Source organism: Balaenoptera physalus (genome assembly GCF_965194825.1).
Source record: "Balaenoptera physalus genome assembly, chromosome: 1".
Classification (NCBI taxonomy): domain Eukaryota; kingdom Metazoa; phylum Chordata; class Mammalia; order Artiodactyla; family Balaenopteridae; genus Balaenoptera; species Balaenoptera physalus.
In genome coordinates this window covers 91,026,377-91,053,376 of record NC_138882.1, presented here as the reverse complement: position 1 = coordinate 91,053,376, position 27,000 = coordinate 91,026,377, and the positions used below count along the sequence as shown (strand labels likewise).

The following is a 27,000-nucleotide window of genomic DNA, read 5'->3' as shown; positions in this document are numbered from 1 at the left end:
ATGAACCGCGCGGGGCGGTCCGAGCTCGTACACAGGGGCCCGAGGTGCAATGCAGGGAAGCACCGCACGGAGGCAGCAGAGGCCCGGAGGGAAGAAGGAAGCCGCCCGCCCCCGCCCCACACACACCTGGGTGCCTGCTTGGAGTACAGGTGAATGAGTGAAGGAGGGCAGGTAAGTGCTCAGCCAGCAGGTTAAGTACTGTGTATACTGACTCTGGAAAATGGAGCTGAGCTGAAGTTACTGGGAAAAACCTCAAGGAGCAGATGGGACCTCAGCTCGGCCTTGGAGGAGGGATGGGCCTTGGGTAGGAGAGTGAGGTGGTCCAGGCAGGGGGAAGAGGCTGAGCAGTGGGGGGGGGGGGGGGGGGGCCGGGGGAGGGGAGGAGTGTGAAGCCGGGACAGGGGAGGAGGGAGGAGGGAAGAGAGGAGGCAGGCCTGCCAGGTGAGAAGGGTTTGCCCAGGGGAGATTAGGCAGCTTAGGCTGCCAGACTTAGCTTAGACGGCAATGGACTTGAGGAAGCAGGCCTCAGAGGGCCGAGGTGGAGCTGGCAGCTGGGTGGCTGGCCTGGGGGAGGACCCGCAGAAAAGCGGCAGAGGGCCTGAAGGAGCGGGAGGAAGGCAAGACAGAACCAGCTGTGGTAGAAACCCCGGGGCAACTACAAAATTCTCAATTACTTTATTAACAAACAGATCGAGAACAATGACAAAAACCAACCTCACGATTTCTCCTCTCATAAGAAAACCCAACTATCCAAAAAAAAGACAAAGTCTGGGAGCTCTGGGATTGGGACCTGCCTTCTCCCCGAGGGCCTGAATGCTTCTAGGCAGCCTGGCCCACCCCAAAATGGATGAAGCAGTTTAAGTCTGTATCACACTTCATGTGTATTCTTGCTTTTTTTCCTGCAGAAATTTCAGTGTGTTTAATTCCAAGGTGCTAACCTGGATCCTGCTGGGATGGACTGTAATATATGATATATACACTTATTACCTTATTAAAATCCGAAAGAAATCTGAATTCCAAAACACATCTAGCCCCAAGGGTTTTGGATAAAAGATTGTGGACTTTTAGCAAGCAGCAGAATTATGAGCCAGGTATTGCTCTAAATACTTTATATAATAATGCTCAATCAACACTCAAAAGTAGGTACACTTATTATCCTAGTCTGACATATGAGCAAATGGAGGCACAGAGAGGTCCGTAACTTGCTCAAGGTCATCCAGCGAGTTAGTGGTTCAGTTCCAGTAATAAAAAAGCTTTTTGACTTCAAAGATTTTACATGAAGATGGCAAACACACATGCCTGCAGGAGCCAGGCGCCATGTATAAGTGAGGCAGCCTAAGCTAAGAGGCTTTAGGGACTGGCGGGGAGTGTGGTGTGCTGGAGAGCACGTACTTCGCGTCAGGGAGACGGCAGCTGCAGAGTCCCTACTGACTCATGTGGGAATATACCCCAAGTTACCAGATCTTCTGACTCTTCGAGGAAAGCAAAGCTTCCTAATTTTTATGTGAAATCTTTTGATTTCTAAATACTGTCAACTAATTCTAAATTTTAATAACAGTGTGAAAACCAGCTCCAGGAATGGGATGGTGTGGGCTAGCACTCAGATTGCATGTGTAATACTTTATTTCTTAAAAAATGGGCGGCGAGGTATCTGAAGCAATCTGTTCATTCTTGGTGATAGGTCCCAAGTACACATGATATTATATTCTGTACTTTTCTGTATGTTTGGTATAGGCTATAATTTTTTTAAGATATTGATTTTGATTTAAAAAAAAAAAAGGAGTTCAAACTAACAAAACACATCTGCAGGCTGGACTGACACCTAAGGCTTCCAGTTTTCCTTCTCTGCTCCCAGTCTAGTGGGAGCAATAAAATATAAGGCATGGTAAGTTCTGTACACAGTAAAATGTACCAAGTGCCCTTAGAAAGGTGAAGTGCTTCTGGAGGGTCCCATCTGGGTAGGGGACTCAATAGAGCCCTTGCACTGGGGCTGGATATTGACAGATGGGTAGGATTTCAACGGGCAGATATGTGGGGAAATGTATTCCAGGCAGAGGCGATGGAGTCGGGAAAGACACAGAGGTAGGAAAGGGGAGTCATTCTCAGGCAACTATGAGACCAGTGTGGACAGACCAGAGAACACAGGTGCAAGAGAGAATGGAAGATAACACCTGGAAAAAGATGATGGGAAAAGACCAGGGTCACCTTGGGTCACCTCTGGGAGACACTCTGCCTTCTTCCTTCTTCCCCCTTCCAAAGACCATTTGACATTTAACTACGTCACATGTAACATGCCTCACCTTCTCTGGAAAATTAGACTCTTTAAGAACAAGGAGCATGTCTCCATATCCCCTGCCCCCAGCGACAAATATTGGTAGCCAGGCTACAGAACTTGGAGATTATTCACTATGCAATGGGAAACCATTGAAGATCTCGTTTGGCTGTCCCTGGAAGGTTACTTTGGCAGCAATGTGTAGGGTGGATTGGAAGAGAGTAAGAGGGTTCTTCAAAATCTAGGCAAGAAATAAAGGCTTGATTTATGTAGTGTTAACAAGAGGACACAGGGGGCAGCTGAGGCCAGCCTGAGGCAGAATGGACACTACTTCAGGCAATGCCTGAGTGTGACCACAGCACCCCACGTACCCCATGGACCCACTTTCTGAAGCCAGAAACCTGGATGTCCTTCCCCTACTCTCCCACCAGCCTATCATTCAGTCCTATCAATTTCACCTCCAAAACGCCTCCCAAATGTGTCCTCTCCTTCCCTGGTAACACAGCCTGGTTGAGGCCCTCATCACCTCTTGCCTGCTTTGCCTCCCTGCCTCAGAGGGTCACCCATGAAATTCATTCTCAGTGTTGCCAGACTTGTCCATCCAACATAAAATCTGACCATGTCACTCTCTTCCGTAAAACCATTCAGTGGAGCCCCAGGACACTTAGGATCACTCTGAGTGTCTTAGGACAACATGTAAAGCTTCTCAACAGACTGGTGGTTGCCAAGGGGGAAGGGAGAGGGGGAGGGAGGGAGTGGGAAGTTGGGGTTAGCAGATGTAACCTTTTATACAGAGAAGGGATAAACAACAAGGTCCTACTGTATAGCACAGAGAACTAGATTTAATATCCCATCATAAACCATAACAGAAAAGAATATTTTAAAAATGAATGTATATATATATATATATGTGTGTGTGTGTGTGTATAACTGAATCACTTTGCTGTACAGCAGTGATTAACACAACATTGTAAATCAACTATACTTCAGTTTAAAAAAAATCTTCCCAAGATCTAGCCCCTGCCTACCTCACCAGACTAAATTCCCACCAATCCCTGCCCTATCTCCAGACTCTCCAACTTTATGCTCCAATAATAGGCCAATAATACTGGGAGCTGCTGGCATATATCACGCTTTTACATGCTCCCATGCCAATGCATGGTGTTCCTTCTGCTTCGAGATTGCCCACCTTTCCTGCCACCACATCCTTCTCAACTCCTTATTCATCCTCCGGAGCTCCCCACTTTCTCACCTCTACACCGTGGGTATATCTAATTGCTATGCATATATTCTGACCCCCTGGCTACACGGTTATGTTCTTGAGGGCAAGAACTCACCAATTCATCTCTATGTGTCCCCAGTGCCTAGTGCTGTGCCTGACACAAAGTGGTCACACGATGGACAGGTGGATGGGGGTGGTGAATAGACAGACAGACAAAGCACAAACAAACAACTGAATTGCTGAGATGGGGAACGAAGGGAATCAGGGAGGCAGAAGGAATGACAAAGCGAGAAAGAATTCAGAGATCATGTCAAGGCATCGATGAACCTGAAGAAGCTGGATCTTCACTATGAGAATCAGGAAAAAGAGAAGTGACACTGGAGGTTAGAGGTAGAAAGATGACTTCATCTGCACTATATAAAGAGTGAGTGAGTGATGAGTGCATGAGTGAAGAGAAAATGAGAGGGAAAAGGCTTTTATGAAGACAAAACCTAGCTGCTAAGATTTTAAGGTTCTGGAAATTAGATACACAACCTGAAACAATGTCGTGCCCAGAGAGTTTTTTTTTTTTTTTTTTTAGCAAGCATCTGCCTTTTTAAAAAAATTTTTATTTATTTATTTATTTATTTATTTATTTATTTATTTATTTATTTTTGGCTGTGTTGGATCTTCGTTTCTATGCGAGGGCTTTCTCCAGATGCGGCGAGCGGGGGCCACTCTTCATCGCGGTGCGCGGGCCTCTCACTGTCGCGGCCTCTCCCGTTGCGGAGCACAGGCTCCAGACGCGCAGGCTCAGTAGTTGTGGCTCACGGGCCTAGTTGCTCCGCGGCATGTGGGATCTTCCCAGACCAGGGCTCGAACCCGTGTCCCCTGCATTGGCAGGCAGATTCTCAACCACTGTGCCACCAGGGAAGCCCCCCCAGAGAGTTTTTATACTACAAAAATAAGGAAATCCTATTTTTAAAAACTGAATTCAGAAGAAAATCTCCCACTCCCTTAAGTGACTCAGGGTAAGGACAACTCAGTCCCTCTGGCTAGAAGCAAGTGCTTCTTAAAGCATCAAGCGTCTCTGGGAGAAGTTCGTGGGGAGTCCTTTTCCTTTGCCATGGCCCAAGATCCCAGGGGTCTTGAGCAGGGAATGGACTCAGTGTTTCGAGGCATGAAAGAGGCTCATTATGACAGAGTGGAGGGGGGAAGGGAGGACCAACAAAAAGTGGACTGGCCACTCTGTCCCCAAGGGCAGGGGGCCCTGGGGTCAGCTGCAAACTCTGGACAGTCACCAGTCTGTTCTAGAAACCTGAAGCTCCCCATACGCAGTCTTTCCACAAGAAACAGAAGAACATGCACCAGTGAAGTCAGCTCTTCTTCCAAAATAGGTGCTGGTGGCAGGGCTTGGCCACGAGGTGGGCTGCTGGCCCTCCTAGCATGGACCCTGGCCATTAAGGTAGGAATAGCCTGCTCACGGGCTGGGATCTAGATTCCTCCTCCCACCAGCCAGAGTGTGAAGTCACCGGTGTAATTGTGAGCAGGGCAGCTTCACAGGCCTGTGGCCAGTGTGGTGACCCGGGGCCCTGTGCTTGGCTTCATGCTCTGCCAGGGGGCCCACCTTTGATTTTGCACTAAGCCTTGCAAATTATGCAGCCAGCCCTGATTAGGAGCATGTCTTTCAGCAGTGGGCAAAACAGCTCTTGCTTAATTGTAGGTATACAGGGGAGGACCTCTTGTCTCCTGTAGGGGAAATCAAAGTGTTTGTGGAGTTCCAATTTTAGAGCTAAAAAAGGCCCTACAGGCTCCGGCTTTTAACTGTGGGCTCCTTCCCTCCCCCCATTTCACAGATAAGAGAACTGAGGCCCAAGAAGTGAAGTGCCTTTGCAAGGTCACCCAACCAGTCCGTAGCAGAGTCGGGCTAGAACCCAGATCTCACCACTGTGTCGCTCAAGAACACACTGGAATCCCCACGGTAAGGAGAAGGGGAAAGTTTGTAGCAGGGGCCCTGGGGCCAGGAGACTCACAGATTTTGAGGAGAGTGACAGCACATCCGGGAGGGGGGCGGGGGGATTGTGTTACAGCTCCCAGCACATCTCTACCCATCGTTGCTGGACCGCATTCCACCACAGCCGCCCCTGCCTGCAGCACATTCACAGTCCCCTGGCAGCCTTCCCTCCGCAGCTCTGCTTCCTGCTTCAGGCTGCACCTCCGCAGGAAGTCTCCCACCTTCCGGGGAGCAGGGGAGTGACCCTCCGATAGGCACCTGTCACTGTCCAGCGTGGTTGCTTATTGACTTGTCTCCCCGCCTAGACTGTGGGCTCTGGGAGGGCACCACGGGCACCCTGCACTGACACCTGTGCACACCTGGCCCCAAGCAAACACTCAACCGATAGTTATGGAAGGGAGGGAGGGAGGGAAGGAGGGAGGGAAGGAAGGAAGGAAGAAGGAAGGAAGGAAGGAAGGAAGGAAGGAAGGAAGGAAGGAAGGAAGACAATGTTCTTAAAGGAAGGGACCCGGGCCAGAATAACAGGATTTTAGGGAGTGGAGTGAAGGTGGTCCAAGTATGAGTGTTCCCTAAGCAAGACAAACTTGGACTCCATACCCACCTGTAATGGTGACCTAATATTTGCTGCCCTGAGCTTGGCCTGAGAACGCAGAGCTGAGCAGGGGGTGGGGAGAAGCACAGCCTCCTGGTGGTAGAGAAGGCACAGAGCCAGGAGGCTGCCCTACCAACATATTTGTTAAGGAAAAACAGTGGGGTGGGTGATGAGAGAGAACATTTGGAAAGAGGGCAGAAGGCAGGCTTAACCAGCACACCAGCTGCCTGAGCTTTCTATGGAACCCATATAGCGCCAACCCTCCCTCCTCAGCTTGCGGAATGGGAGTCCTGCGTGAATAAAGACAGGCAGGGGCTTCATGGTTCAGGAACAAAAGTAATCGGGTGAGGGGGGCCTGGGGAAGGGGGAAGAGGAGGGCAAAGGGAAGAGAGGATTCCCTTATTTTAGAAGCAGACCATTTCCGCAAATAAGAGTGAAAACTCTGGGTTCTCTTTCCATTTTGCCATCAAAGTTAGGCAAATCCCTTTACTTTCCTGGGTCCGTTTCCTTACCTGCAAAATGAAGGCTGTGGCCCGTTTCTAAGGTTCATCGCAGTGATACCGGGCAGCTGTAAGTTGGCTGCGTGTCCCCCGGTACCCCGTACTTCTGCAGCTAACCTTCACCATAACACAATCCTCCCCTTGAGTATTTCTTTGTTTGTGCAAAGCCAAGGCTGAGAACGTGGTTTCCTAGCCCTTCCCCAGCGCTCTTGGCACCTGGCACCTCATCTGTAAAGGGACATAACACCCTTCTAAATGCGGAGGTCCAAGGCCGGGGGCTGAGCAGGATCCCACCGTCCGCTGACATCCCATGAGCTGAGCTGCAGAACCTACTGCTGACTTAGCCGAGTTCTCATGGCATTCTTGCATGGAGCTATGGATATGCCCCAAGTAGGTGTGAAGCTCTTGGATAATCATGAGACACTAGAGTAGGGAGAATCAATAGAGGTAATGCCTCCTGAAGGGGAAACAGAGACCCAGAAAAATCCAAGCCTTGTTCCAGACCGCAGACAGTGAACACCAGAATGCCCTGCCCTCTCCCCAGCACCGCACGCCCTCAAAGGGATGGCAGGACTGGTTCCTCCTTTCTCCCTCTGTCCCTGGATAAGTGAAGGCCATGGCCTCCCATCCCCTCATCCCCCTGCCTCAGGAGCTGGAAATTCGAGAGAACACAGGCATGCAAGCAACTGCCTCTCTCCTCCTTCTCGGCTCCCAGGAGCTATGATACAAGCCCCTAAACCTTCCAAGAACCTTCATGTGTGTTATTTTGTAAGGTCTTCTCTCCATACCTCACACCTGCATCTTTCCACTGGACAGACAAGGCCAAGATCAAGTCCACCCATAGTGCCCAGCCCAGGCTGCAGCAAAGTTGGACAGTGGTTCCCTCAGTCCAGAGGCTTTGTGGCCGTGAGGTGAGGTCCACGACCTCTACTATGTCCATTAGTGTCAACCCAGGGAGCAGTAGAGCTACCTCAGCCCAAGCCTGGAGGTGGTCCTTGTCTTATCAAAGTCCCACTTTATTCAGACACCTCCTGACAGACCTGACAAAAGAAACATCCAGCCAGATCCCTTAGCAGCCCCTGGCTTCATTAGCCTCTCCAAGGTCACACACTGCCCTGTTTCCCCACCCGCAAAGACAGATCGAGTGGACACTACCTGATTTGCAGCAGTGGTGTCCCCAACTTACAGTCACACAAGCCCTCAGCAGAGAATCTACTTCATCCTGAGCCTTTGCTGGGAGTACCATCTTGCCTAGGCATAACATTTGAAGTCTTGATATTAAGAAGTTCCTCCCCACCCAACCCAACCAGAGGCCAAATCCCAAAGGTTATACTTACAGTTTGCAAAATTATCACCACAAAGAAACCGGGTTTGATGTTAGGCAGGGGACAGAATCAGTCTTCCCTTCACCCTTGTAGAGTATTAGAACATGGAAGCTTCTCCCTCTCATACCTGTATCCCCAGCATCAAGCACTACCCAGCACATGTGCACTCAGCATGCTATGGAGTGAACTTCTCAGGATCTCCACTCTTAATAAGCCACAGCTATGGGGCACGAGGAAGACCGCCCATACACCAGGAGTGTGTGTACGGATATTATGGGAACATCTCTGCAGAACTACTCCAGCCCTCATAGGTCAGGAAAAGCATCCCAAAGGAGTATCTTCTGTGAATAAATGTTTGCACTGAATGTCTTCCATTGAATCCCTAAGTCTCTAGCAACTGGTGGGGCCTGGAACTTTTCAGTCCTTTCACTCAGGATGAAACCCCTCCAAATATATATGTGGGAATGCCAGCTTGAGCACTGCACATACGCTGATACCTTTTTTCAACCTTCTTAAGCACAGGACAACTTGGTACATGGAACACCTTGCCACCCACCTCTTTGGTTTCCAAAGCTGAGCATCCTGGCTGCTGTGATGAGGTACGTCACCTCATCACAAATGGATGCAGAGGGCTGTGAACAGTGTGACCTGGATCCCATCAGGGCAGTTGGAAATTGAAAACCATTGGAATGTGTTTGGGGTTAGCAGAGGTGACCTTGAAACAGGGGCATGCAGCAGGGACTGCAGACACTTTAGCTCTGGCTGGAAAAGACAAGAGCACGACGCTAGTCTGTTCAAGCTGGGACCTCCTCCCCTTTCCCTCCAGCAGCAAAATTCAGGAAACAATTCGACTGCCAAGCACAGCTGAGAAAAAGAGAAATGAATGGAATTTTGCTTTGTTAAGTGAGCCGAGACAGGGAATGAAGGTCAGAAAGAAGGGAAGGCAGGCAGTCTGTGGTTGGCAAATACAGAGAAGGGCCAGTGGCAGCCTGCGATGCCCCTGGGGCATTATCTGATGAACAGCAAAGACAGACACTTTTCCTGGCCCTTACTTATTATCTTTAACTATTTGGGGAAGGCCTGTGTGAAACGGACGCCTACCAAGAGTAGACAGGCAGCAGAGCCTGCTGCATCTGACAATACCCTTTGCATCTGACAGATGCCCTCTGACAGAGGCAGAGGAAAGGATTTGCGGTTTAGGAGTTTCACCTACCATAATCCCCAAGAAAGAAAGGAGGTGCTTAATTCATCCTACAGACCTCTCAACCCTGGTTGAGATTCCCATTAAAATCACCTGGGAAGACTTTATAAAATCACGGGTACTTGGACATCACCCCAGACCAATTAATCAATGTCTTGAACAGTTTTTTGGGGTGGGGTTGAGGGGAAGGTGTTTGTTTTTAAAGCTGTCCACATAATTCTACTGTGCAGTTAATGTTAAATTAAGAAAGTCTCTGTCTGAAACTAACCAAGCCTGGAGAATTCCAAGTTGACCAGATACACCTTCTCTACCTGGAACGTGGACAGGGGCTGCTCTAGTTGGAAGTTGAGGTTGAGCATCCCCTCACGGTGCAGCACCAAAGGCCAGGTTTACTGCTGTGTCCCCACAGGACACTGAACGAGTACTTCAAATGCTTGGTTTAATGCAGTTTCCCAGGGACTAGGAGTTAGACTGGTGGTTGCTTCAAGCCAGAATAGTCAGGCTTGGGAAGGAATGCTGCAGTCACAGAACTGACTGCCTTCTTCCAGGACCAGAACCCAGCATCCGTTGGCCCTGCTAGGCAGGGAAAGGGCTGTGGACATTCACTCAAGGAGGTAGCTGTGCTCATTAAAAGAAATTAAGGTGTTTTTATTATCACGCTTCCTCTTTTTTGTTTCTTGTGAACCCCTTCCTTACAAACTGCTGTCTCATTGTCTCCATGGGCAGAGACCAGCTAGAAAATATTTTGAGCAAAAGGCCAGTCTAGCGGATAAGTTCCGTTCAGTATTATCTATAGTCATTAAGCTGCATTTCCGAGAACTGGGGGAAAGAAAATACTTTGTTATGTGATTCAGGAATACATTTTTTATAGATCAGAGATGGGAGCTGAGGCTGCCTGCCTTCTCCATGACTATCTTCCCCCTGCCTACTGCCAAAATTCCCCACAGATTGCTTCTTACAAGGAATGAAGACACAGATCTTTGGAAATTGGTACAACAGTATAACATTAACACATTCCCAACATCCCAAAAACACATTAGTGCACAAGTGTTGCACTGAATTATTGGTTACAATGCACAGGCTATTTAGACATCAGCCAGGATGATCTAGGATCCACTGGAACATTCTAAATCAGGAGTCAGCAAACTTCTTTTTAAAGATCCAGCTCATAAATATCTTCGAATTGTGGATCACGTAGCCTCTGTCACCACTACCCAGCCTTGCCGTTTTAGTGCAAAAGCAGCCATAGACACTATGTCAGGAAGGCTGTCTGGGTAGAACTGTATTCCAACAAAATTCTATTCATACAGAGGGACAGGCTGGATTTGGTAGTTTGCTCACTCCTGTTCTACCAGAGCATAGCTTCCCTAGATTGAACTGAGTGATATTAAATGGGTGACAAGTAAAAAGGAAAGACTGACATGGTGAAAGACTGACATGGTAAAAGACTGATCTGGATTTAATGACAAATATTCCATACTGGTTGCTGAACACCAGAATGCTGTCCAGGGAACCATCATTAAATAAAACAACCTGAAAATAAGGCAATTCTCACATACACGAGCACACACTCACACAAAACCTGTTACTTTTAGGATCATTAAATTATTCACCATTTTAACAAACAACTGTAAAATAACATTACAGTGAAGGAAAATGTGCACAAACTTCAGAAACACAGTTCAGATTGTCTACGAACACAGGTTCTTAATTTGTACTTTTTCACATATGTACAGCCTCCGGATCTTGAAGAGGCCACATGGCTCAAGGGGTTAACTTCTCATCTTCTCCTTCCAGCTCAGAGCTCAATATTTAATCAAGCCATTTAACCTATTTAAAACTGCTCTAGCTTCTTCTCAGTAAAGGGTAGCCTGCACTTGACCAAACTCCCCAGGAAACAAATGATACATTTGCCTCCACCATCATTAACGAGTTGGTGGAAGGAGTCTTCAGAGTAACATTTTTAAGGGTGAACCAGTTACCAGGGTTTGCTTTAGAAATACTATTTTTCTAAAACTAGATACAAGAAACAACCTCCTGAATGCACTGAACCTCACTTAATGCAGCTATGTTCCCTGAAGAATTATAAGAAAAATGGAATCACATTTTAGCTGCACCATGAGAGTGGGGCGTTTGGTGGCTGGACTGTTTTCTTCTGCTAAGGGATGTGGTCACAGAAGGGATAGTGAAGTAGTGGCTGGCTTTCTTATCTATGGTAACAGAAAGAACAGAGTGGGTCAGTGAAATCTGAAGAATTCCACCGCCAGTAAATTATTTTACATTAGCTTCAATCTCCTCTCCCCATTGAACCCATGCTCGAAAGTTTCTGCTATGGAGCACACTGGATGCAGAGGAGACTGTGCAATAGTATGAAAATGTCAGCAAAAGACCAAGTGACCCAGAATGTGGATCATAAACCCATGAATAATCAAAAGTTGGATGAGATTTCATAGGCACAGACTCGAGAGAACTTAAAACAGCTGGAAGAGGTAGATGTGCATGAAAAAAAAAAAACAACACAAAGTAATAAGATTACCTACAAATTGGCTATATTATTTTCATGTGAGTCTCATACACTTGGTATTCAGACTACAGAGTCAGAATAAATAACGGACACTTGCTTTGCTCAGATTACTCTTGACTAAAATAAAAAGGAATTAGTATCTTCCAAAACTATCTATAGTTTGAAAATCTACTTGCATTTGTGAATAACAACAAATTGATTAAGAGGGCAAGATCAACAGGCATTATACAAGCCCAGAATTCTCAGGGTTTTTTTTTTTTAAGTGTTACGATGGCAAAAACATGCTTTCCTAGAGTCCCCAAAGAGGTTCTTTGCTAGAATACAACTGATCAAGTATAAATTACCAGCATCCACAGAAAGCTTGCTAAAACTGTAAAAACAATCTTGTGGGTTGTTTTTTTTTTTCCTTCAAGTGTGTCCAACAGTTTGTGAAGATGCTTCCATGAAAAGTATAGGTTAACAACTGCTAATAAAGAAAACAAAACTGCTTTCCACAACTCTACCTTCTAAAGGCTAACCTAAGGGAGGGATTTTCAGCATAGGTAACTGAAGTCTATACAAGAGTCATCTAACTATAGCCCCTACCAGAAATGGAACGTATCTAGGACACTCTAATTACATGACAAAGACCAGCTTTGTCAACAAGGACATCTTTGGCCCTTCTAGACTAGCCTTAAATTTTCCATCAAGCATAAGAATTTTCAGTGTCCTTATTATATAAATCACGACAGGTAAGTCTTCCTAGCAGCTGAGCTGGAGAGCACAAAAGGGCAGACCACACCTATCCACACTGTCATCAGCCTCTCTTCAGAACTACCTGTCACACTCCTGTCCCCAGGCCTTCCCTAAGACAGGGGTCATAATACTGTTCTACCTCACAAAGAAGTGAGAAACAACTAACAAGCATTACAAAGCAGAAAGCACTTTACAAATACAAAAGTGCTATTTTGGCATTTATATAGCAACCAGAAGACATTCATTGCTTGTGCTATTTGGCAATTTTGCATTTACAACTCTCCCTGCTTGTGCCCTCCTTGTGTAAAGTCTTGAGCTTTCTACTCTGCCGCCCTGTGCAGGAAAGAGAAATTTCTACTCAGACCAGAGCCCGTTATCAATATGGGTGGAGGTGTGGGTTCGAATGTCTCCCCCATTACTGCAGAGGGGGAGGGGTACACAGATACAAAATGAAGGCAAATGAGACGAAGGAGCCTGGCGCCCCAACATGGGAACATTTGCTTTCCTGGATTTCTCAGGAAAACTCTGAGCAAATTGACTTTTGTAGCAGGTCGCTGGGGCAACTGTTGATGGCCTGAGTTTCACTTGAAACAAGCATCAAGCTGACCTGGGAAAGGAAAAGTCACACATAGCTGCGACTGTTCCATTTCCCAGCACTTAAAAGATCACAGATGAGACCTGAAAGAAATACTGGACCTGGAACACACCTGACACCGGCGGCAGGGGTCTGGTCATCCACACAGACTCCCTTGACCCAGCATGAAGCTAGACTATTTTAAAGGAAGTAGCAAAGAACCAGGAGCAGGACCACGATTTCCCAGATCTGAAAACCAGCTGTGAATGAATTTCTAAACCTCAGAGATTCCACCCTGGAGACGAGGGTGTGTAGCTTTTCTGCCCAGTTTCCCCTGGACACCTCAAAATAGCAGCTAGCTGTGGCTCAGAGGAAGGAAGGGAAGAGCACACAAAATATCGACTCCTGTAGGACGGACAAAGTTCCTCTACTTGTCGTGGGACTATAGCTGATGTGTGGGAACAGGGTAAACAGTGGCTTAATACCTGCTGAAACCAGGACAGAATTACTGACACCCGCCTTTCACTTTACCCCGTAACCCTCACTCCAACCACACGCTCTCCCCGCTTCCCACGGGCCATCACTGCCCAAGCTACTCTATTGCCTGTCATCCTGTACCCTCCCCCACCGCCCTAACTCCCCTTCCTCAAGGTCCTCAAAGTGCCCGCTCCTCCACGCTCTTCATCCTCCGCAGCGTGCATGTGGTGACGTCGCCACGCTCAAGCATATCTCCCAAACATTTCTTCGTTAGGGAGGAGGCAGGCAAAATACAGCATCCCCGAAAGAACAAGTCTTACTCAACCCTCCCCTTCAGGACCCCGAACACCTCAAGGCTCCCCAGTCATTCTCCGATTGCCCCCCCTTCCCCATTTCTTTCTACAGGGTCTGTCCCCAGGACATCTAGCCCCCCGCCCCGCCCCCCAGTGCGCAGCCTCCGTCGGGCGCAGCCCTAGCACAGGTGCAGCTTCTGGTGCTGCGCGAGGTGCGTCTTGTAGCGGAAGCCCTTGCCACAGCCGGCGCACTTGTGCGGCTTGTTGCCCGTGTGGATGCGGCGGTGGCGGATCAGGTGCGAGCTCTGGATGAAGCTCTTGCCGCACTCGATGCACGTGTAGGGCTTCTCGCCCGTGTGCGTGCGCTGGTGCTGCGTGAGCGTGGAGAAGTCGCTGAAGCGCTTCTCGCACTGGCCGCAGCGGAAGGGCTTCTCGCCCGTGTGCACGCGCAGGTGGTTCACCAGGTGCGAGTTGCGCCCGAAGCCCTTGCCGCACTCGCGGCACACGTACGGCCGCTCACCCGAGTGCGTGCGCTTGTGCGTGAAGAGGTGAGAGCTGACGCTGAAAGTTTCTCCGCACTCGGAGCACATGTAGGGCTTCTCGCCCGTGTGCACGCGCTGGTGCTTCACCAGGTCCGAGCGCCAGCTGAAGCGCTTGCCGCACTCGCCGCAGCCGTGCGGCTTCTCGCCCGTGTGGATGCGCTGGTGGTTGGCCAGGTGCGAACGGCGCACGAAGCCCTTGCCGCACTCCCCGCAGGCGAAGGGCCGCAGTGCCGCCGGCCCCGCACCGCTGGCCGCCGCGTGCGCCCGCCGGTGGCTCAGCAGGTGCGAGCTGAGGCTGAAGGCCTCGCCGCACTCGGGGCACGGGTAGGGCTTCTCGCCCGTGTGCAGGCGCCGGTGCTTGAGCAGGTCGGCGCGCCAGCTGAAGCTCTTGCCGCAGTCGGCGCACAGGTTGGGCCGCTCGCCCGTGTGCAGCCGCAGGTGGTTGGTCAGGTAGGTGTTGCGGCTGAAGCCCTTGCCGCACTCCCCGCAGCGGAAGGGCTTCTCGCGCGGGGGCCGGGCCAGCGCGGGCCCCGCCCCGAAGCCCCCGGCCACGCCCACGCCCACGCCCATCATCCCCACCACCCCGCCGCACTCGCCTGCGAAGCCGAAGGGCTCCAGGCTGGCGGCCGCGGCGGCCTCCGCCAGGCGGTGAATGCGCTGGTGCTGCAGGAAGGCGGCGCCCGGGCTGAAGCTCTCCCCGCAGTCGGGGCAGATGGTGGGCGCGTCCATGATGCTGGCCATCAGGCTGTCGAGCTCCCCGAGGTCCATGGCCATGGGGTGGTGGAGCCGGCGGAATCGGCGGTGGGCGGGCTTGTCACCCCGGTGTCGACTCCCCAGGGAGAGGTGCCGCCTCCAGGGAAGCACGGCAGGAGGCGGCTGCTCCTCTTCCTCCTCTTCCTGGGGGCTCCGGGAAATGCCGACGGACTCCGACAGCCCTGCGAACATCGCCATCTCAGCTACTCCAGCTTGGTCATCCTCTTCCTCACGGAGAGCAACCCCTTCTTCCTCGCCCAGCAGCCCCCCTGCAACAGAAAAGGCGGCAATGGGGGTGACTATACTGGGCGCTCAAGAGGTAAACCCAGAGGAAGCCTGTCTCAGTAAGAGGGTGGGCCACGGGGTAATCCCCTCCCCCGGGGACTCTCAACCTCTCTCTCCAAGGTCCCTGTCTCCTCCACCCCCAATTCCAGCCTCCTTCCCGCCTGGTGACTCCTGGGGAAGGCCTAAAGGAGAGCGAGCTCACCTGCCCCCTTGGCTTTCCAGTTCTTCAGGCAGCTGTCTCCTGGCCCAGGCCCCACCCACTGGACCTGAGGCTCTGTTCCCCAGGGCCACCTGAAGGCCTGACAGTCAGCTTGAAATGGTCAAGTTTGGGCCAAGTGGGACTCTCTGGGATCTCGGAAGACATCTGCCCACTCCAAGAGCCACCAATGCCTTGCAAGGCCCTAGCCTCAAAAGACAAGGCCACTCCAGCCAACCACAAGAAAAGACCACCCGACCTAACTAGGCGCCGAACTGAGTTTTTACATATGATTGGTCAGTCTGCAACCGCTTAAGATGAAACAACAAACCAAACACACCCCAACCTAAGGGCTTTGCTATGTAAGGGGGGTGGAGAGTTGGGAAAAAGGGGAGGTGAGTGCAGGGCCTAGAGCTGGTGAGTCCAACTTAGAGGCTGATCCAGAACACACATCTGTCTGCCTCTGGCTGCTTATCCCCAAGCAGAGGACAACCGAGAAAGTTACTGGGATGTGAAAGACCACGTGCTCTGTGCACTGCAACGGAGAGCAGCAGCGGGTCTGGAAGGTGTCCTGGGGAAGGAATGTAACCTCATGGCCCTGATCATAAGGTATTTCAGCTCATTTCTGTCCCCAAGGCATGCACAGAGCAGGATAAAGCAACAAAAGCCCAAAGACGGAACCAAGGAAGCGGATGGAGGCCCAGCGTTTACTCTTTCCAGATCAGGAATAGCAAGGGATTTAGGAGAGGCCTTGGGCACTTTGGGTATTAGCCACATGGACCTGGGCAGGTCCCTTACCACTGTGTTTATTTATCTGCAAGTGGGGATGATGACTGTTAACTGTAAACATCTGGATCTGTGCTAAGCAACTCATCTAACTCTCCAGCAACCCCAGGACGTAGGTCCCAATGTTACCTGTGTTCCCTCTTGTGCTGTTACACGTGTGATTTTATGGTAGTATTTTGTATGCTGTCAAGTGCACGCCTGTGAGTTACCCTCTTCACCCATGTTTACCAGTACAGCCCACCTCAGACCAGACTGATGAAAAGGATGTTCCTCAGGCTTAAGATCGTACAGAATCTGCTTCATGGTGTCCTCTAGAGAGCTGCCTCCTAAGAATGCTGCCCCTGGTTATCACTCTGGAGGAGCCAGAAATAAATGTGAATGGGGCAACTTCCACCGAAATTGCCGTTTTCTCCTCACCTGTGCAGATGTTAGACACTAGTTCCCTCTCCTCTGAGTCCCCTCTTAGAGCTTCATCCTGTGGGTTGGAGCCCATCTCCTGCTCCAGGTGGCATTCTCTCTTGTCTGCGTCACGTGGGTTAGAGCCCATTCCTCTGTCTTCTGGGTCCCCTTCCCTGTCTTCAGAGTTCTCAAAATCAGAGCCCATCCCCTTGTCTTCTGAGTCCTGGGCTTCACACACGCCCCGTTTATCTTCTCGTTCCATCCAGGAAGAACAGGACAAGGGAGGTGACCAGGGATCCCTGCTCCAGACAAAACACACAGATAAAGGTCACGTGAGTCTGGCCTCATCCCCCTACCAGGTCTGGCTTTGATTTCCATGAAAATCAATGGCACAGTCCAATAAAATGTACAGAGTTCCAAGCCCCAGATGGCAGATCTCTGCTCCATCTCACGCTTTAAGGTAAATAGAACTGAGCGAAAAGAAGGCTGGTCTGGGTAGCAGAGGGACAGTGGCAACTCATGAGGCCACATGTCAACTCTCACTGGACTATAATTCCATCTGCTTCCATATATGAAGTGGATTATTCTATTAACATGGCTCTATAGCCTTAACAGTGGGGTAACAGTGGTATTCCCACTTTACAGATGAGAAAACTTAAACCTCAAAAAGAAGACCCCACTAGCCTAAGGCTAACTTGTAAGCAGTAAAGTGGGAATTAAACCAATTGTGCTGCTTCAAAGTTCCATGAGTTCCTTACTCTAGTTAAAGCTTGCCCTCCTCTAAATAGATACAATTTTTATTTGTATACAATATTTTATTTACTGAGGTCAATTATACCTCAGTAAAGCTGGGGGGCGGGGGTGCAGCTTGCCCTCCTCAAACCCACAGCAATTTTGTGAGGATTTTAGCTACTTATGAGGGGGCCTCTAAGGAACCAGAGGAAAAGCACATTGAAGACACAAGACTAACAAAAGCATCGGTATATTAACTTCTTATCTCAGACTGTGTCACCAACAGCAGCATCCTGGCTCCACAGTGAGGATATGCTGCTTTCCTGTGAGCAGTGAGCCAAGTAGTTCAAGCTTTAGTAGGTCTGTTGGGGGTGGTGGAAGAGACGCAGGGACCCTCTGTATTAGAAGCCATCTCTATAGCCTGATGAAATATTTTGCCTTATTATATACTTTAATTGTAGAGAGCCCTTAACAGGAACGTCCCCTGGCACAACTGGTAACCCCTCCACAGAACAGGCCAACGTGTGAGTTGTAGGGAGACGATGACATCAGATCCCTAAACCTTTTGTAGATGGCAGGTTTACGTTTCAAAAGTATAGGGCGCCCTGCCAAGACTGGGCAGTTGAGCCAAAAATAATTGACATCTGCCATCTATCACTCTTACAGCTCAGCTCAAGGCAGCAAAACAGTTTACAGGTCAAGGATCTTGGACTGACGTTGAAGTGTACAGCTCTCTCTCTGCCTTGGCAGTCCCAAGAATATGGCTGAGCACGTGGCTTTTCCTACCTGCCTCTGTTGACAGGGCTTCCCAGAGGCAGCCCTGGCTCTGTGACTTTTCGGCGTGGAAAGCAGGAGTTACCGGCAGCAACCTTTCCGGTGGAGTCAGACTTACTCTGCAGTCCAAGGCAAGTCAGTTCACCTCTCATTGTTTCAGTGTCCTCATCAGTGCAAGGAGGATAATGCCACATAACCTTTCACACACGGAGGGTGTCAGAAGGAAACATTAAAAAGCACTTTGGAAAATACTGTGGCATGGACTCGATACTCTGAGTAGTCCAAATGTGGAATTCACACAGTATTCCTCTTTCTAAGTCCTGATGCCATTCCAGCCCACCTCAAAGACACACCAGCCCCTCCGTAATTTTGGCAGACTCACGGCCCTAAATAGCACATTATATCCTTTCTCAGAGCTGATGATATGCTCCCTAGATTAGAGGGAAACATCAAGCCTGCTTCTTAAACATGACAGGAAAATGGCTGGACTGAGGATGGTCAGTCAGCAGTGTCCTGGAACACAGCTGGTCCCTTTAGAATGTATAACTGTTTAAAATGCCAGGTCCCAAACACTCAGGATTAGGCTGTAGGAGAAAATCCCTTTAAAGCCATAAACCTTTTAAGAGGTCTATCCCGCAAGGGACTATTGACCCCAAGTCACTTCTACCTATCACCCTCTTGCCTCCTGGAGCTCAGACTCTATAGACAAGTACAGCCCTTGAGTCAGCATAGATATAATACACCCCGAACATGGGCGGTAGAAGGTTTTCAAACATGTGACCTGTTGGTTTGCTAGTGGCTGAAAGCAGTGGAGAGGTGGGAGAGGGACTTAAAGGGGACCTAGTCAATGGTTTCTGCCAATCTAAGACAAGCAAGAAGAATTTTATCAATAAAGGAAATCAAATAAGTGTGTCACCAGAAATTCACAAAACTAAAATGGCAGGGTATGGTACCCAGAATGGTACAGAAGTAACTGCAGCCCTCCACCATAAAGGGTAGGATTTAACGGTCTACCCTGGGAAGCAGGAAAGCTTAAGGTTTTATCCCAAACCCTTTTACGAAGGACAGAGCGCCTTCTTAGAGATACCCCAGACACAGCAAAAATGGAACAAGCAGACTTTCTGATTTGTGATTTCTTGGGAACCAAGAGATAGTTCATACCAGAGATATTAAATAAATAAACTTTTTTTTTTTTTTTTTTTTTAAGATTTAAGTGGAGAGAGCAGGGAGAGGCAGAATCTGAGTGAGTTCCCCATTTAGGGCTGTCTTATGAAGTTCACAATGCTGCCCCACTCAGGATTAAGGAGGCTCTGAGCTCCCAAAGGGAGCATGTCCAGATCCTTATTCACACCAGGGGAGGGAGGATTAGGTATGTTCTGGAAAGAGTAGGAAGCTCCTGTTGCCTAGAGAGATACATTCATGGTACAACATCTACTCAAATCTGTTTTAAAATGCATTATGTTAGTGCAAAACTGGAAATGTGCATGCCCCACAATATGGATTCAGCTCCATTCACACCATCACATCATAGGATTCTAGGCAGCTATCAAGTAACGGAGAAGGCTATTTAGAAGTATGGAAAGGTAGTCACAATATATTATTAGATGAAAACTAGCTGGTTTAAAAATAATCTGATTTGTTTATTAGTATATGCACACTAACATATAGTTACACATGTCTACACAGGTTCAGAGAGGAAAACCAGAAGATTATTTATCAAAATGTTAAATATCTCTTGGTCACTTCTAGGGGCTTTGCATCATTTAATCTTAACAACAACCCAATGAAGCAGGGTATGATTTTCAACTTCAGAGACGAGGAACTAGGCACTTAAGCGATTAGCTCAAGGTCATACAAATCATAAGTGGCACAGCAGGGACAAAGCCCCTGCAGTCCAGCTCCAGTACCCACATTCTTAACCAGAAGCTGGTGTGTTGTTTGGGATAACTTTTCCTTTTTGTGAACATCAGTATTTTCTACAATAAAGACGTATTATTATCAGCAAAAGATGCCAACTTTGTTTTCAACGTGATAAAATACATTATAGGAAGACCTACAATTATTCAAAAGCAGCAAAAAGGAAGACAAGGACAGGAGTTGTGCTTAGCTCAACCTAGAAGACTTAATTTTCAGAAATGTTATCTACACACCGGTATAACCGAACTGTCAGTCACTAGCTATCCAGGCACATTTTGTTCCATTCATTCTTAAAATAAGAACTAGCAACACGTTTTCCGAGGCAAGGACAGGGTTGGCTAATGAGTAGGTGGCAGGACATTGTGATAGCTTTGTGGCTAAACTGACCTGGGTTCAAATCCTGTTCTTTGTCAGCGACTTCACCTTGTGCAAGTGACTCCACCTTGCTGAACCTCAGATTCTACATCCATAAAAACAAGCATGCTGCCACCTACCATATAAGGTTAATGTAAGAGCACCTGGCACACTGTAGAGACACAATAAATGGTAGTTATAATATGAAACTTATGGCAATGACTTGATTAAAGAACACACACCCACACCCACACTTCTCAAATTGGGGGTCACCTTTTCACAGCTATATTCACCGAGAATGGTGTTTGGCAAGTACGAACAAAAAACTTCCTCTGGCTTGGCCACTAAAGGCTCTATTAATGAATAGCCCACCATGTGGAGACAAGAACCAGGGAGGGGTTGGCTGCTTAGGGGAGCTGGGGAGAGGGAAAAAGGTTCAGTTCCATGTGGGTTTGGAGATGCTGATAAACCATCCTGCATACAGGAAGTATTCGTCTGAAGTATGCGTGGTCCGACAAATCCTGACTTAAACCATCTATAATGGAGCTCTTCTCCCCCCCAGTAAGAAGGGGTACAAGTTTAAAGGGGGGAAAAACCAAACAGAGGTAAGAGTGGGAGTAGTCAGGCAAAGAAGATCCATTCTGCATCTGGTTCTAATCACTGAACTAGCAGTAATGAGGAGAGCCCTGGTTTTGGCCACCAAAGACACTGTGCTATGTGACTTACAGTAAGTACTTGCCCCTCTGGGCTTCTGTTCAATGAGGAGGTTGGGTATGAATGTGCCCGAGTCCTTTTCTCCTGGTCATGCCACAAGCAGGAGCATGAATCCAGGGAGGCACCACTGTCAGTTTCGTTAGACATGTTCAACTCCAGCTCGTTTACCTGACTCCCACAGCAAGCTGTTAACTTCCCAAACACCCAAGACCACCACCGCCAAACCCTTCTCTAGGGCGCAGACCACGTCAGGGTAGGATCAGTCAACTTTGCCGAGACTACTCAAATTCTAGTTTTTAGAACCTGCAATATTTTCATGTTCCTTTCCCCCTACCCCCCCCCCAACTCAGAAAAGAGTAATGTTTCTAACTCTATAAAGTCACTAGGCTCAAGCGCCTTCTAGACAAGCTCAACCCCCTGCGAAAGACGAACCCGATCAGTCTGAAGATATTGCTACAGAGTGGAAATAAATGTGATAAAGTATGTTGGAAGGAAGGAGCGGGGAGGGAGGGAATGAGGTGGGGGAAGGGGAGGTGGAGCCAGCCATGGAGCCAGAATCAGAACTTAACCTGCCTGAGCTTCTTGGCACCTTCTCCCAACAGCGCCCTCTGGACCGATAGAAACGCAAAACCCATTCCTTTCCAACAGCAAAAGCGCCACCACTTTAAGGATTCAACGTCGCTTCCTGCCAAGGCGTTGAAGCCCACAAGCACACACCTCTCCCCCACCTTCCTGGTAGATGAGCCACTGGCCGTCCTTCTCTGGGGCATCGTGCGCAGGACCCGCCCCCCGTGTCACGCCCCCTGCTGGCGGGAATGCGAGCGGTGGAGTGCGGCGCTCACAGCCCCCTGCTGCCAGTCGTCTCCCGCTGGGATGCCCAATGCAGCTGACCCTGCACTGGAGCGGATCCCTCTCATTTGACTCCAGTCATTCCGTCGGGTGAGCACCGAGGGTCATCCACCCTGGTTTTCCACGTGAAGAGAACAGGCTCAGTTGAGCTCCAGGTGACACAGCTCCTAGGTATTGTCAGGTCTCTCCCCAGCGTCTCTTGACTCCTTGCCATGGCATTCCCACTCCCCGGGAAGGGGACAGCTGGCCAGGGCGTACCCCCCGGAGAGGAGCGGGCCCACCTGCGGCCCCTGGGCAGGCGGGATGGCCACCGCCAGAGAGCAGACGTCTCCCCGCCCCCTCCCAGGAGGGACAGGCAGTCATGTGCCACAGCCACTGCCAGGTGGCCGGGAGCCAGGCCGGCGGGGCTGTCATGTCAGGGAAAGGAAGCGGCCAGGCGGCCGGCCAGGAGCGGCTCCCACTCAGCCTCCTCCAGGCTGCAGCTCCTTTCCGGTCCCCTCTGCTCTGGCGGGTCCCTTCCCTACCTCGGCGTGGCTCAGATCCCGCCTCCCCCAAAGCCCTCAGTGCTTCCTCCCTTCACTTCCCACGCCCCCTGCGCACCACTGTCTCCCCAGGGAGGATTTCCATCGCAGAGTCCGGCAGGGGCGCCCGGCAGCGTGGAATGCTGGAAAAACAATTTAAGTCTGCGGCTCTAAAGGCTGAACTCATGACCATAACTGGGGTCTAACCGGGGATTCCGGGGGGTTAATCATTTGTCAGTCTTCAGGCACCAACTGGGTAAACAGTCAACCAGCCTCTCAGGGGATACAGCCATCGGAGTCCTGCCTCCTCATGGGTGAGCCTGTGGTCAGAAAGAATGAAAAGGGCTAAGAACTCCACCTCACCATACTGGCAGGGGATGCCTCCAGTGAACGGGGTGAATGTGTCTGCATCCCAAGGGCCAGCTGACTTCCCAGTCACACACCCAGACTGTCCAACCCCAAATGCCAACCTCCCAAGTGGCAGACTGCTGCATGAGGTGCACGGTAATTTCAGACAGAGCTAAAAGATTACTGCAGCTAAGTATTGACCACTCTCCAGACAGGAGAAGCTAAAATAACATGGTTTCCTCCTTGTGGTTACTGCTTTTTCACCTGGAGAGGGAAGCCCAATTTGAAAAAAGAGACAGGCTCAAAACCAAGGCAACAGAGAAATCCATTTACAACCCCACTGGCCAGAGCTAGTCTGAGATTCTTTCCAATCTTTATGGTCAAGAATAGCACATATGTCCTTGGGGTCAGGCATTTCCTGTCTAATGGTTGGGCCAGGACCCCTCAGTTTGGCTGGAGGGCCTCAGCTTGTCACAGCTGCCAAGCCTCTGCCACCACCCCACAACTCCTGCACAAAATAAGAATTATTGCAATGCAGAGACAGATTCTAAGCTCCTTGAAAGTTAGACCATCTGCCCTCAGATGAGAAGGCACAGAAGCTAAAGGTTTTCATGCAGGCATTTACTTGTCCCAGATTTTACATTTAACTAAAATAGAATATTCTACCTGATGCACAGGGAATACTTCTGTTCAAGATTTTTTTCTCTGCTCTGCTTGGCATCGTCTACCGGCACTACCCGTGTACAGCCTCAGCGTCTTTTTTTATCTAGCGCCTGGGCAGTCCTCAGAAAAACTGTCTTCAGATAACTCCTCGGTAGTTGGCTCAAATGTTCCATGTTCGTATTTCGCGGAATCATATACTTGGGAATCCGTTTGCTGAAACTCCTTCCACAGACAAGAAATTGAGGCTCAGAGAGGGAAAGTGACCAGATCAGAGACTGAAAGGCAGTTTGCTAGAAAAGTTATGGCCAGAATCTCAATTTTCTGATGGTTTCTCCAGTGATCTTTCCATCTCTTTAATATAAAACATCACTTCAAAAACAGACAGCCAAATAAATTGGGGCATATACTTGTCTTTTTTTCCCCACGCTATCTGTCAGGGTTCTCCAGAGAAAGAGAAGCAATAGGATGTGTACACAGAAAGAGAGTTATTATGAAGAATTGGCTCATGTGGTTATGGAGGCTGGCAAGCTCAAAAATCCACAAGGTGGGCCAGCAGACTGGAGACCCAGGAGAACTGGTGCTGCAGTTCTAGTCTGCAGGCTGTTTGCTGGAGAACTCCTCCTTGCTCAGGGGAATCAGTCTTTTTGTTCTATTCAGGGCTTCACCTGACTGGATGAGGCCCACCCACATTATGGAGGTCAACCTGCTTTCCTCAAAGTTTACCAATTTAAATGTTAATGTCATCCAAACACTCTGTCACAGAAACACCCAGAATAATGTTTGACCAAATATCTGTGTACCTACCGTCCCAACCAAGTTGATGCATAAAATTAACCATCACACACACACCGTAGCTAAAAAACACAGTCTGCAATAATCCCAACCTATGTCGAAATTTACTCATGAAAACATCTTATTTTTCATAAAAACCATTACTATATACAGAGAGCGGAATGGGGTCTCAGGGTATATGTGCTGTAAAAGACAGCGGGGAAGAATCAATTAATTAAAGATCTACAGACATGTGTGTGTACAGGCATACACACCCCACAGCAGAAAGAGCAATTTAATAATCTATTTCACTGAAGGACGAAAGAGAAAACAGAATGCAAAGGGGGTCCATGGGGGATATGGGAGTTGTTAACAAACAGCTTTGTTCTGGGAGAGTTGATGTTGGAATCCCTCATTAAGTTTACCAGATGGGGTCAGGTGACCTCAGGAAGTCTTTTCCAACCCAGATGATTCTGTGATCATATTTCCACTGGAATGAACAGCCCTCAAGACAATGTTCATCACAGTGAATAGGGAGAGAGGAATGTTGGGACCAAAGGGTTTGAGGCATACATTCAATCACCCCGATTTCCCACTGCAAATTCAACAGGAAAAATGGCTCTTCCAATTCTCTGCCTAAAATAGCTGTTTGGCATCGTTGATAAAGAATGGCTGGCATGTTCCAGCCCAGCTCATTTCAGCAGTGGGTAAGTGACACCTCTGCATATAATCCTCCAAGGTGTCTTCCAACAAAGATAAAGAGAGAATAAAAATGGAGACATCACCTGATGCTTCATTGTTCCTGCCTGATTAAATTTTAAACTCCATAGCTAGACTGTTTTCAGCGTAAAGTAAAACATTTACATACTCTTAAGTACACATTTTTTAAAATTATATACTTGTTACTCTTATTTCCTTAAAAATATCAGTATCAGTAAAACCAATATCATAGGAAAATATGTGACACAACCCAGTTTCTTCAAAAATGATAACAAAAATCGGACTTCCATGGCGGCACAGTGGTTAAGAATCTGCCTGCCAATGCAGGGGACACGGGTTTGAGCCCTGGTCCGGGAAGATTCCACATGCCACGGAGCAACTAAGCCCATGCACCACAACTACTGAGCCTGCGCTCTAGAGCCCGTGTGCCACAACTACTGAAGCCCACATGCCTAGAGCCCGTGCTCTGGAACAAGAGAAGCCACCACAGTGAGAAGCACACTCACTGCCACAAAGAGTAGCCCCTGCTCACTGCAACTAGAGGAAGTCCGTGTGCAGCAACGAAGATCCAATGCAGCCAAAAATTAATTAATTAATTTTTTTAAAATGATAACAAAAATGGCAAGAAAAAAAGGAAACGTACAAAACACTTGAGATGTATCAACGAACCTCAGTGATAGACCTTATTTGAATCCCAATTGAAATAAACTACAACAACAAATTATAAGACAATTGTGGACTTGTGAATGAGGATCAGATATTTGATATTGAGGAATCACTCTTGTGTTTTTAAGAAATACACAGGAAATTATTTACAGGTGAAATGCTATGTCTGGAATTTGCTTCATTTGAAATGATATGTCTGTAATTCCAGGACAGAGGGGAGTAGCAGGGATGCAGATGAAACAAGATGGCCATACATTGATCACTGTTGACGCTGGGTGGTGGTATATGTGATTTTACTTTTCTATTTGCTACAAAACTTACTAATAAAGTTTAAAAATAGAAAACATAACAAATCTTTTTTTTTTCTGAAATTTAAGGTTGATGATATTCATTTACATTCTGAGCAGACCATAATAAAATGTCAGTGACTTCCACAAAAGGATTAGTCTGCTTTTTACAAAGTATGCCAAGTCAGGAGTGATTACAATGCCTAATGTTGAACAGAGCTCTCGGGTATTGAGGGGAGAGGCAGTGGGGAAAAGAGATGAAAGAAATCTAAGTTTCATGCTTTTGAGTCTCTTTTTTTCTTTTTATGAGATAGAGGAACAGCTGTAATATACAAAATAGAATCAGAAAACTGTTTCCGCTTTCATCTACTTGCGTATTTCCCAAGAACTCAAAGAAGGACGCTGCCACAGCCAGTGCTTGTTTACTTCCACCATTAGTTCAGCAACAGGGAGAGGAGGGAATTCCCTGGCAGTCTCTAGTGCTTCTGACTCCCTGATCTCACTGCCAAGGGCCTGGGTTCGATCCCTGGTCGGGGAACTAAAATCCCACAAGTCATGTGGTGTAGCCAAAAAAAAAAAAAAAAAAAAAGAGGGAGAGGAAATAAACCTGGCTGGGGGCACTGGTCATGACATCTCTGCGAGAGGAATGCTTTATCCCCAGAAAAGTCAAGCTGACAAAATGATGCAAGGGTCCAACAGATTAAGTACATTGATAATCCATCATCTCCAGGATGATCTTCTAAGGGGATAAAAAAATGTGTGTAGATGAAAAGGAAGCTAATACACTGGTGATTTATGAAAAAGTGATCTCCATGAGACGAACCCTGGCAGGAACAGAATTACTTTATTAGTCCAAACTGAGAACTTTTAAATTAGTGTCCTTCTCAGTGAAACACTAAGGATGCCATCCAAATGTACTCCTACCACATTACAAAGAGAACAGCTAGAAGATATCATGCTCCCACTTTATATTGGAAACCAAAAGCTTGCAGATAGTTTCCGTTTTAGCCAAGGA

General features: G+C 48.4%; 1 protein-coding gene and 1 long non-coding RNA gene across 5 annotated transcripts in view; one reads left to right on the top strand and one right to left on the bottom strand.

Moving 5' to 3' along the window:
• The first annotated feature begins 430 nt into the window (after positions 1 to 430).
• Positions 431 to 12,113, top strand: LOC309660298. The gene is made up of 2 exons (XR_014263322.1): positions 431 to 5,454; positions 8,044 to 12,113. It is a non-coding gene; the product is annotated as an uncharacterized lncRNA (long non-coding RNA).
• Positions 10,544 to 27,000, bottom strand: part of ZNF697 (zinc finger protein 697) — a 34,372-nt gene continuing 17,915 nt past the window's right edge. Inside the window, exons 2-4 of one of the 4 annotated variants that reach the window (XM_082458894.1) lie at positions 22,610 to 22,850; positions 16,688 to 16,968; positions 10,544 to 15,272 (exon numbers count right to left, since the gene is read on the bottom strand). In XM_082458894.1, the coding sequence (XP_082315020.1) occupies positions 13,888 to 15,272; positions 16,688 to 16,931 (1,629 nt within the window). In that variant the 5' untranslated portion in view covers positions 16,932 to 16,968; positions 22,610 to 22,850 and the 3' untranslated portion in view covers positions 10,544 to 13,887. The other 3 variants (XM_082458893.1, XM_082458891.1, XM_082458892.1) reach the window with 3 other exon arrangements.